General features: G+C 40.5%; 1 protein-coding gene across 3 annotated transcripts; it reads left to right on the top strand.

Moving 5' to 3' along the window:
• Positions 1 to 1,971: 1,971 nt before the first annotated feature.
• Positions 1,972 to 10,917, top strand: LOC121176853 (solute carrier family 12 member 3-like). Of its 3 annotated transcripts, none has more exons than XM_041030957.1 (28): positions 1,972 to 2,087; positions 2,493 to 2,698; positions 2,849 to 3,005; positions 3,214 to 3,357; positions 3,474 to 3,549; positions 4,146 to 4,241; positions 4,372 to 4,511; positions 4,657 to 4,767; positions 4,877 to 4,988; positions 5,103 to 5,233; positions 5,330 to 5,414; positions 5,837 to 5,994; positions 6,117 to 6,224; positions 6,449 to 6,572; positions 6,694 to 6,795; positions 6,922 to 7,077; positions 7,202 to 7,301; positions 7,505 to 7,616; positions 7,776 to 7,910; positions 8,081 to 8,187; positions 8,296 to 8,378; positions 8,493 to 8,561; positions 9,061 to 9,165; positions 9,416 to 9,527; positions 9,672 to 9,758; positions 10,012 to 10,147; positions 10,292 to 10,359; positions 10,556 to 10,917. In XM_041030957.1, the coding sequence occupies exons 2-28, from the start codon at positions 2,547 to 2,549 to the stop codon at positions 10,692 to 10,694; spliced, it is 3,105 nt and encodes a 1,034-aa protein (XP_040886891.1). In that variant the 5' UTR covers positions 1,972 to 2,087; positions 2,493 to 2,546; the 3' UTR covers positions 10,695 to 10,917. The 3 variants fall into 3 exon arrangements, with proteins under 3 accessions (XP_040886891.1, XP_040886890.1, XP_040886889.1); XM_041030956.1 differs by having other exon boundaries at positions 3,211 to 3,357; positions 7,779 to 7,910; XM_041030955.1 differs by having other exon boundaries at positions 3,211 to 3,357.
• Positions 10,918 to 12,373: the final 1,456 nt, after the last annotated feature.

The following is a 12,373-nucleotide window of genomic DNA, read 5'->3' as shown; positions in this document are numbered from 1 at the left end:
CCTTTTTTTAGAAATGAAACGCAGCTGAGAGGAGGGTGATGGCATCTGACATATGACTTTATTCTGTTTCTGTATAACTTTTTTGGTTTTGGGTGAGAGTTCTTGGTGTTTCCTTCTTTCCCCAAAATCCATATCTGTTTTACTTTTTCTACCTCTTCCTCTTCTTATTTCTATAATTCCTCCTCCTCTTTTTTATGTCTCTGCACCCACTGTCACCTGGCCCACCTACTTGTTACAATGCACATGAGTTGATATTTCCTGTGAGAGTGCAATGTACAAAGACAGAAAAGGCAAAACAGAGCACCAAGTTAAGGAAAAAAAAAAAAACAGGGGCAATAGGGAGGAACAGTGTGAACTCTGCATTCCTGGAAATGTCCTATATTTAGTCCCTGCACTTATTTACTTTGACATCCGATACGCATTGATTACCCTCATGACCCTTTGGGTGTCTTTTTTGTTTTCTAAACGTAACCTCACCTACGCAGTGAAGTGTCCACAATGCCATTGGAACGGACACTCTCAGGTTCACTGGAGGTTACATACATGTTATTCACTTTCTTGAGCAATGCTGCAAGAGTTGAATGTGTCAATACATAAACATTGTTCTGTTGCACCATCCTGAATGTGTGCATCACCTTATACTCCACAGAGGTCAATGTATGAGGACTTATAACTAATTTTGATAACAGATATCCTGGAAAAGCCCAATATCACTATCAAAGTTCTCCGTATGGATTACGCCAGCTGCTCACAGTCTGTTTGACTTCTGAATGTTTTTTTTTTCTTTAAATAAATGGTTAGAATCTCATTTTGGAACAAGTCTTTGTATGGACACCTACCTTACTGATTCCTTCACCAGCGAGTGTGGGTGCAACAAGTGACTTTAACCAGGGTACAATAGCATTGTGAGCATGGAGGCTACAAGGCAATAGAACAGATTTAATTATAGCACAGCACTGGCAATATGAAGAATACACTGCAAGAAGTTTCCGCCTTGAAGAAACTACACACTAGAGGAAAAGGAAACTGTGATGACGGGGTGACATGGCTTCATTGTTTTTATGCAAAAAAAAAAAAAAAAAAAATCAACAGACTACACTTTGTTAGTAAAGAACTGGTTATCTGTATTTTCAAGAAACCAACATGATCAAGTTTAAGTTTGTTACAGATGAATTTTACCTGCCTCACCTGCAGATATTTCCTTTGTTCTTGGAGTCTCATTATTTTCTAATTATAAGACATTATTCTATTCATTCTATAATGTAATGAACTAGAATAACTAATGAATCCCAAAAATATTAAGGATATTTGTCGTTATAAGTAATTTTTGTGTTAAACAATCATTAATGTGTCATTTTTGCTACATGCTTCCCAGAAAACAAAGAAAACTCAAAACAGTGTGTGTTGTACATTACGTTTACAGTACATAGTGCTTTACTTTTGCTTTCTTGAGTATGTCTGGCTACAAACCACCCACTTGTTCTTCTGTTTAGTCCAAACCTTGCCATTGCTGAAACACGACACTTCACGTGCTGTTTGACAACAATTTTCTTCCCCCGGAAAAACAGTTACCAGAAACTGGATATGCAAAACAGAAAATATAATACATATAAAGGGTATAGATGGAAAAAATGTACTGTCAACAGACACTTTGAGTGAATTAAATCATCATGGATCATTACTTAAAGTTTGTATTTTTATTGGACTATGTGAAAATGACAATAATGTGAAGAAGTGTGTATGCACCAATTGTTTTTTTTAAAGGTTTTAAAACTTTTGTTTTAGCTTTAAGTTCAGCAATTCCCTTTAATTCAAAATCTCTGGAATGAGCCAAACTAGCATCAGAACACTTTTTTTTTCAGTGTGGACTGCATGTGTGTGCGTGTGTGTGTGTGTGTGTGTGTGTGTGCGTGTGCGTGTGTGTCTATTTGTGTGTCTGTATGCAAGGGGGAGGGAGGAAGATGGGAAAGATGGGAGGGGATGTCACCTACCTCACTGAAGGTATGAATATAAAGTCAGTGTGAAAAAGAAGGAACGTATTTCATCTGCTGACAACGGCTCATTCATCTGGAGCAGAAAACACCTGTGTGAGTACTTGAACTGTGTTTTACTTTAAATATGTTTTAATATTTAATATTCAGTTAAAAGAGTCTGACTCTTTTAACTGATGTTTGAACAGGGATCAAATGCATGTAGAAACAAACCTGCAGAAAATTACCAATCATTAAGCCAATCACTGTGCAGCTTTAAATGAACATGTGATGAGAGGCCAAAAATCAGTTGATGCAGCTTTAAATGCAGCATGCAGTGGAGAACTAAAACAATCTGACAGATAATTTTTATTCAATTTGCTCTTCACTTAATTGATCTTAATTAGGACCGGTGATCACCATTTCTGTATCAGGAAGCTTTCTCATTAATTGACTAAAGAAGAAAACTAGTTTCCAAACAAGCTTAAATCATGCTAACAATAATGAATCCTGTTTTTTCAGCCCTGTTTCCTCCAGACTTTTACACAGTATCAGGACCAGTAAGACTGAGGGCCGATGGGGCAGTTCACATCCAAACCAGACGGGGTGGCCCCAAGAGGTCTCCCTCGGGTTCGTTTCTCAACCGGTGAGGAAGGACCTCCCAGGTACTCTCCACACCATTTTGATGCCAGCAGCCGACAACAAGTTGTCTCTGACGTGGAATCAAGGTTTGTGTTGTTAACATCTCGTGTCTCGTGTGTTGCATTTGAAACCATAAACATGAAGGCCATTAAGGGAGCTGCAGTTTTGCAATATTTGCTCTAATTTGTTTTCCTTTATTTAAAATAACACATCCGTCCGAATCTCCTGTTTACTAGTGAGTCAGAGCGTCGGGGCTCGAGGGCTGAGCTGCGGAGATCCTCCATCTACAGCACCTTAGACCTGGTGCCGCAGCTGGAACATTATGCCAGCTCTCTGCCACGTCAGCAGTCGAGGGGCCGACCTTCTCTGGAGGCTCTCCGCAAGGCATTTGATGTAAGTTTAAGTTAACTACTGGGAGCCATATCTCACAGCCACAACTAGTGTTTGTTAATGCTATAACTTGTGAAATCATTGATAAACACAAACTGGCTGAATATCCTTCGATGTCCCTTTGAGATGTATGATCACATTATTGCAATGATGCAGTTTTGGACTGAATATGTATGTTTGACTCTTTTTTAAACTGTATTTTTCTCAGCAGATGGAGGTAGGGATGGAGGAAGCAAACACCACGGACTCAGGAGTAAGCAGTCAGCCAGCCACTGACGGTGGAAATGAAGAATCAGAATCACAAGGTCCTGAGGAGAAAGTTCCTGTTAGATTTGGCTGGGTGATAGGAGTCATGGTGAGTGCGGGTGTGTGAGTCCATTGCACAGACAGACTGAAGTACATGGACGTGTTAAACACTGCTCATTTCATCCCAATTAAAAAAAACAAAAACTTTTTTGTTTTTGGTCACAGATGCGTTGCATGCTAAATATTTGGGGTGTCATCCTGTTTCTCCGCCTGTCGTGGATCACTTCTCAGGCAGGCATCGGTGAGCTGTTCCTTTCCTTCACTTCAACAAGTCCTCCAAATAAAACTACCATGGGTCACTTGTCCCTACCTTTGGATACTACCCATGGGATTATACCATTACCCTTGTTTTCTCTTTGCTATGTTGTTATGGAAACTGAAGAAGTATATCAGTGTTTGCATCTTCGAAGAAAACCAAACATTAAGGGCAACCCGAGGGCTGTCTGATACACATCAATAAATAAACAAAACAGGACATCAGTTTCTAAAGGAGGGAGCATGTGATTTCAGCAGCAGTGATTCAAATTATTATACACAGACAGAAGGATATACTTTTACAGAAACTAATCTGTTGATAAAAATGTGTCCCAGGAATGAAAGGCATACTGTAGGTGCCTTAAATTTGCATAGATGAGGTGGTTGAAACCAAAGACTGGCTTTATATTGTAGCTAAATCTGTGTCAGTGCCTTGAATAAAACTAAAGAGCACCAGCTCACACAAATGAGTGGTGTGTGAAAGCCTCACTGTTTGTGATAATTCCTCAAGAGCATGTGCAGAGACAGTATTGATGATAGTATTGCAATGATGAAAAACTACTTTCCTTTGTCTCATCTCAGTGTTGACCTGGGTTATTATCCTGATGTCTGTGACGGTGACCTCAGTCACTGCCCTCTCTGTCTCTGCCATTGCCACCAACGGGAGGGTGATCTCAGGTGAGTCACTTCCTGTGCATGGAGATCTGTGCAACAAGTTTCAAGCTAATGCTGAAAAATAAAATTAAACTTAAGAATAACTAAAAATGACGACAACCTCACCTCTGTTTATTTTCTACGTAATTTTCAGGTGGGGCCTATTTCATGATCTCCCGCTCTCTGGGTCCTGAAATCGGCGGACCAATTGGGGTGGTCTTTTCCTTCGCCAACGCTCTGGCTTGTGCACTCAACACTGTTGGCTTTGCAGAGGTGGTCCGTGATCTATTGAAGGTACGTACAATGCTTCAACACTTTAAAAATGATTAAATAAAAGCGTGATGCTGTGGGAAATGACTTGCATACCAGAAAGTCATGCAGCTGTGTACTAATTTTGGTTTCTCATGTATGTGTGAATAATTTGGCGCAATGTACGCAGGAGTTTGATGCTGTCATGGTGGATGCAGTCAACGATGTCCGTATAGTGGGTGTAGTCACGGTGACTGTTCTTCTGCTCATCTCATTGGCTGGGATGGAGTGGGAGTCCAAGGTGAGCACATCCCGATATATCTCCATTTACTTGCTAGAGTTGTCCTGTAAATCTCTTTTACTGACTTTTACTCTTTATCATATGGTTTTACTTTTTTTCTCATCCTCAGACCCAGATTTTGTTCTTTTTAGTTCTCCTGATCTCCTTTTCCAACTACTTTGTGGGCACATTCATGCCTCCCAGTATAGAGAAACAGTCCCAAGGCATCTTTGGATACCGCAGTGAGTTTAAGCTGTTTTCAATACAATATGAATTTAATTAGCTAGACTGAGTCCACGGTAATTTTGTTTTCTTGCACGGTCTTCTGATATTATTCTAACTTTGTCTGTCACCAGGTGAGATCTTCGTAACAAACCTGTACCCAGACTGGAGAGGACCTGAAGGCAGCTTTTTCCAGATGTTTGCCATTTTCTTCCCCTCTGCCATTGGCATCCTGTCTGGAGCAAACATCTCTGGAGACCTCAAAGTACGACGGGAAAGAAGGCAGAGATATTCTTCTTAACGTCACAGCTGCCAACATGAACTATATGAATGTTCACTTGTATATTGTTTCCTTGTGCAGGACCCTGCAACTGCTATCCCCAAAGGCACCCTCATGGCCATTTTCTGGACCACATTCAGCTATTTAGCTATTTCTGTAACTGTTGGTAAGCTACTCTTTGGACATGCTTTTATTTTGTATTGATTTGCCCCTGATTTAATTCTTTAATTATCTGAACTGGTGAGGGTTATATGGGGTGTGGGAAGAGACAGAGGAAACATGGGAAATGAGGATTTATGACTCATATAAAGAGCAGTATCATAAGTGTATTGCATGAGTATGAAAGAGAGTCATGGTTTTAAAATGAAAAGAGAAGGACATGACATACATGATGTCATTCAACATCAACAAAGCTTCATGATAACACACTTCAAACCTCTGTTGTAACATATCCGGGCCAGAATATAAAATCACTTTGGCCAGGACTCAAAAAAATGACTAATTCAAGGTGCCATTAATTCTAAAAACAAGCAGTGAAGGACTTAAACATGAACACTTGAATCTATTTGGATCTTCCCTCTGCTCCAGGGGCGTGTGTCATACGGGACGCTTCTGGAAATATGAGTGACATTTTGACTGGAAACACCACTGATGGTTGTGTGGGTCTGGGATGTAACCTGGGCTGGAACTTCACAGAATGCATCCAGTCACAGTCTTGTGAATATGGTCTGGCCAACAGTTCAAAGGTACCACTCAGTTCAGTGGCATAAGCCCTGCTGTTTTATCACAGAATAAAAACACATCTTTTCTTTCATCCTATGAATCTAAATCCTCATTGCAGTTCATCACATTCTTCCATTCCAACCAGGTACTGGGCCAAGTTTCCGGTTTCTACTACCTCATCACTGCTGGTGTGTTTGCAGCCAGCTTGTCATCTGCTCTCGGCTTCCTCGTCTCTGCTCCTAAAGTCTTCCAGGTGAGGAACCACAGGAAAAACCCAGGGTTAAATTCCCTGATAGTTTATTTCCTTGCAGGCTAAGACCTGTCCAATACAGAAACTAGTATAAACATACATGTTTCATATTTGACAATATTTGATTTTTACAATTTATACATAAAGTTTTCAGGGATTCATGATATTATTGCACAGCCAGTCTGCTTTAATGGAGGGTCTAACACATTTTCTGCTTTATCTGCCAGTGTCTGTGCAGAGACAACATATACCCCTACATTGGGTTCTTTGCAAAGGGTTATGGGAAAAATGATGAGCCACTCCGGGCCTATCTCCTCTGCTACTTCATTGCCGTGGCCTTCATTCTCATTGGTGGGTGTGATCTAGTACATTTGCTGTTTTTATGAGTTAATCTCTGCACAGAAAATGTGTTTTTGTTGTTAAAGGGATGAATTGGATTGGTTTTTGATTTCTCTGTTCTGTGTTGTTGTAGCTGAGCTGAACACCATTGCAGCCTTAATCTCCAACTTCTTCCTGTGTTCCTACTGTCTCATCAACTTCAGCTGCTTTCATGCTTCAATCACCAACTCACCTGGTGAGTGACCTGCTCACACATAGTCCTGCACTTTTGAGTCATATTTCCAATTAATCAAGTTACATTGATATAAAGCAGCAAAAACTAGCCAAAACAGTTTCTGTTCCTCACTGTTGCCCCCTTTAGGTTGGAGGCCAGCGTTTCACTACTACAGTAAATGGACAGCTTTGTTTGGAGCTGTGATCTCAATAGTTCTGATGTTCCTGCTGACCTGGTGGGCTGCTCTCATCACCTTCAGTATCATCTTCTTCCTGTTTGGATACGTCAACTACAACAAGCCAAGTAAGTAAGCTGCATTCCTATTAGGTAAATTTAGCCCAAGTGAAATATTAGACATAGTTAGAATCATATTTTCTCCTTTATCTCAGTTATTTTCTCACTTGCGTATGTTAAAAAAATTCCACAGAGGTAAACTGGGGATCATCAGTCCAGGCAGGTACATACAACATGGCTTTGTCATACTCTGTCTCCCTGACTGGTGTGGAGGATCATGTCAAGAACTTTAGGTGAGCAATCAAAGATCATTTTCTGTATCCTACCTTACACAGCTTGTATCCACATCCTTACTACATATGCTCATTGGCTTGCCTTGCAGATGCTCTCAGTATTTCAGTTCACACATTTTCCCGTCATATATTTTGCCTTAGAAATTGTTTTGATTTTTAGAGTGTGCTTTCTTATGCAATCATCTGTCCTGGCCATTTATCAGACCACAGTGTCTCGTCCTCACCGGGCCGCCAAACCAGCGACCTGCACTCGTGGACTTTGTTGGCTCCTTCACCAAGCATATAAGCCTCATGATCTGTGGAGACATTATCATGGTCAGTCATTCTATATAAAATATGCACTTTTAATAAAGAAATGTTCCAAGCCTGAACATCCTGATCTTGTTTTTTTTTTTATCAGACATGTTTTACTGCACTGACTGTTTGCTTTTAAATCTTATGTGGAGACATCACTGAATTTGTGGCCTTCTTTAGGAGCAGGACGATCAAACCCGGCCACAGGACGCCACAGAGTGGCTGGTAAAGTGGATGAACAAGAGGAAGGTGCGCTCGTTTTATACCCCTTTCAGTGCCGACAGCCTCAGAGCTGGAGCTGGACACTTGCTGCAGGTACAACAGTAAAAGTGACTCCAGCCTTTATTGTACATGTTTTAAGATTATGTTTACCTTGATGCCCATGGATGGCTCTACATTTTTACATGATTTTTCTTTTCATTCTTTTATTTTCTGAACTAAAAACTTGAAATATACTTATGGTACACATTTGATATTTGTTCAAGGCCTCTGGTCTCGGCAAGCTGAAGCCCAACACTCTGGTCCTCGGCTTCAAGACAAACTGGAGGGAAAATTCTCCTGAAAGCATTGAAGATTATATCAACACCATCTAGTGAGTGAGAAAAAATTACGTTCACTGGTGTTGAACAATTAAATCAATATTTCTTAGAACATTAAAACTCCTGTCATGAACTATTTCTCTCTCTTTTCATTTTTCTAGTGATACCTTTGACTCCAACTACTGTTTGTGTATCCTGAGGATGATGGACGGGCTGGATATCTCTGACCAGTTTGATTTTGAAGGTTAGAAATCCAGACTCCACACTTTCTTTACATTTCATCTGTATCCTTTCCTACAACAGGACATGTCTGTATATATTTTAAAAAATGGATGAAGGTGGAATTTCTGTCCTTCAGTGAACCGGGGCTTTGAACCTGATGAATCTGTTGAAAATGAGGACCAGCAATCTCCTGAGAGAGAGTCAGGTGAGCACTTACTGTATACACACATAAACACTGTATTACCACAATGACATTGCATAGGCTTGTTTTCACTCCTCAAGAGTGAACTGTAAATACTGGTACTGGTTAGTGATCCATATCTAAGCTGAACTCAGTTACCATTTTAGCTCCAGCTCCTGCTTTTATCATCACTATTATGGCTACATTTCTTTCAATGCAACGACAGGACATGTTTGTTGCACCTGACAACATTAACTCAAAAACTTAACAAACTGCAATATGATAAAAACATACACACTGGCAATAAAACACCCACCTGTTGTTTAGTGACTATGTGATTGGTGCAGTAATGCATCTCAAAGTATGTGGATATGTAAAATAATATCAAGGTGTTGTTTGCTGCCACCTCATCCACCCTGTTGTAATATTGGGACACCTCATAGTTCATTGTTGCTCCTAATATGACTTAGAGTAAATATAATTATTGCCCCACGCTTCACTCCTCCCTCTCTTGCTGTTATAGCTGATGACAACTCTGAAAATGGCGACAGCAATCAGATCAAGACGGTTTTCCAGAATGACCAGGGGAAGAAGACCATCGACGTCTACTGGATATCTGACGATGGAGGTGAGCCCAGAGAGAGATTAGATCTGACAAATCAAGACATGTTAATATGTATACAATATCAAATTCATACAGAAGAATAAGGATGAGATGATAATCAATATAACCATCTCAGTTTAACAAGAAAATAAAAATAAAAAGCATCAGGCTTCTACCTTCAGTGACGTCTTCATCCATTCCCTCCTGAGACACTGAGATTTCAGTTTCCTCCCTTTGCTTAGCTGCTGTCTTTCTCATCTTCTTCTCTTTTGAGGTCTGACTTTGTTGGTGCCTTACCTGCTCACCCGGAGAAAACGCTGGCACCGCTGTAAAGTCAGGGTCTTCATTGTGGGAGATGAACAAAACTTGGAGGAAGGCCGCAACAAGTAGGTTGAGCAAAGGCTTTTTTTTTACAGTTTCTGGTGAACAGAAGATAGCTTTGAACTCCATCCAAATTTAATTCACATTGCTTATGAAGATGTGTGAAGATCTGTGTAAACTGATGTCCTGAAACTTTGTTTGTCTTTCAGGATGATCGCCCTGTTGAAGAGGTTCCGTCTGGATGTTAATGACGTTATAGTCATGACAGACAGCGAGAAGCGTCCGCTCGCCAAGAAGTATGATGTTCAAAGTTTTTGAGAGTCTCTTTCATCCTGAAATCTTAAAGCCACTATGTGCAGAATTTGAAAAATTGTGACTCTGGTGCCCCTGAGTTGTACTTTTATATATTGAACATTGTTGTCCATCATAAGAGACCAAAGGACACATTTAAAATGCACAAAGTGTTTTATAAATCTTAAGAGAAGTTATACTTTGTTTATCTCTGTCTTTTTAACTTTTAACTTCTCTCCTGTTCTTGTTGCGTCTCAGCCTGAGTAGGTTTGTGGACAGTGTCTCCCCCTTCAGGCTTTATGATGAACAGCAGGAAGGTGTCTCAGTTCAGGAGCTGAGACAAAGTGCCCCATGGAAAATATCTGACAAAGAGTTTGAGGCCTTCAAACTTAAGGTGTGTGTGTGTGTGTGTGTAATTCATATCCTTCATTTACGACAACAAGCTGTCCCTTTTTAATGTCACGCAGTCCTGTCCCTGTGTCCCTGTGTCCCTGTTTTGAGTGTGAGTCAGTTTCTTATTTTTTTCCTCCTTTCACAGTCTGAGAGAAAAGTGAGGCTGAATGAAATCATCCGGAGGAATTCACAACATGCCGCTCTCGTGCTTGTGTGAGTACAGTTTACATTATCATTACACAGTACACTATAATGTAGCTGTAAGCAGAAAGAGACATTTATAGTTTTTATTCCTGTACAGTTTTTGTACAGCAGGTTTACTAGTCAGTGAGGTCAGGCATTAATGGTGGGTGATAAGACCTGGCTCACTGTTTGTTATGTCCATGTAAATATGACGTTTGTTTTCCAGGAGCCTTCCTGTGCCACAGAGTGACTGCCCCAGTGCTCTGTACATGGCCTGGCTGGATACTCTGACCTGCGGCCTGCACTGCCCCGTGGTGCTGATACGAGGGAACCAGCAGAACGTCCTCACTTTCTACTGCCAGTAAATCCTGCCTCTCTGAATCAGCTAGTTTAGGATCCAGAGCACCTTCAAAGATCAAATGCTGAGTAATATGTACAGGAAATTCAATATTTTCTCCAAGTGGCTTGATTTGTGACTTCATTAATCTGCACTATTTGCACAGGTTGCATTTTATGTAATGTATATTTTATTTGCTTAATATTGTGATATGTTTGTTTTCTATTATATTAAATGCATCTGCATTAATATACCATTGTGATCAGTCTTAATCAGCACAGACGGGAGAGACATCAGAGCAGAGTGAAGCTGAGGACAGAACATCTTTGTTAAGACTCTGCTGTGACAGTCCAGTGTATTCTCTGTTTGTAAAAGAGTTATTCTTTCTATCATTCTATCTTTTCTATTAAATCTAGTGCATGTAAAACCTCTATTTACAAATAACACTGAACAAGTTTCACAACAGCATGTTTTACATTTTAAATGTTTTTGGACATTTAAAATGTGGGGACACCCTGGTAGCTCACCAGGTAGAGCATGTACATTGGAGCGTGAGACATTAGACTCAAAAAATAAATAAATAAATAAATAAATAAAATAATACCTTATTCTATACACGCAACAAGTCCCTCACAAGCAGCCTGTCCAGGAGTAAACTTCTTTCCTGCAGAGCCCCATAGGCCTCAGCCAGGACCAGCACATCCAGACAGGTGTTTTCATCCATTCCGTCCTGCAGGAAGTCAATGCACAGCGAGAGGGCTCCCTCCAGCACTGGACTCATGTAATCCTCCACAGAGCAGTGCATGGAAATAGTCCCCCACCTGCTACTAACACCACACACTCCATAAATGAGAACAGATGACAGTGAAATCTCGATGTCGTATGAGGCTTTACTCAGGGCTGGACCAAACCACAGACTATGACTCCACCCAGTGACCTTTAAAAATAAATTTCCATCTTAATCATCAGAATATTTCATACATGCAGCTCCATTTCAGGACAGAGTCTCCTGCCTTTCTTCTCTTCATGCTGTACTGTCACTTTATTCCTTGCACTTTCGACAGCACAGCATGTTGGGTAAGCATGTGTCATGGAGAAATAATAGTAGGCAGGTTTTCAACATGTCATGAAATGTCCATTGCAGACTGAGTAAAGGAGTGACTCACTATGGCTGGAAGACGTCTGACCCTCTCTTTTGTTTATATAATGTTCTTGGAAATGGATCATTGGGAAATGTGGGGTACCTGTGACTGAGGTGGAAGATGAGTACAATTGACAGAGCTTAGGTTATGATACTATCACTCTGACTTTTTTACATTTTGGACACACGTTCTTGTTGTTTTCCTTTTTTTACCCCCAACATTTACTTTTTCTACCTCTTCTGATTCCTATAGTTCCTCCTCCTCCTTTTCATTACTCTGCGCCCACTGTCACCTGACCCACCTTCTTGTCACGATGCAGCAGGCTGGAAATTTACAAGATATTTACAAGTTAAGGAAAAAAAAAACAGGGACAATAGGGAGGAACAGTGTGAACTCTGCATTCCTGGAAATGTCACATACATAGTCACATCACACACACACACACACACACACACACACTGATAACCCTCATGACCCTCATGAGGTGTTCTTTACATTTTCTAAATGAAACCTCACCTACAAAATGAACTGTCAACAATGTCATTACTGTATGACTGACGCACCA

Source organism: Toxotes jaculatrix, chromosome 23 (genome assembly GCF_017976425.1).
Source record: "Toxotes jaculatrix isolate fToxJac2 chromosome 23, fToxJac2.pri, whole genome shotgun sequence".
Taxonomy (NCBI): Eukaryota; Metazoa; Chordata; class Actinopteri; family Toxotidae; genus Toxotes; species Toxotes jaculatrix.
Note: the sequence above shows the minus strand (reverse complement) of the source record. Positions and strands in the feature narration are given on the sequence as shown.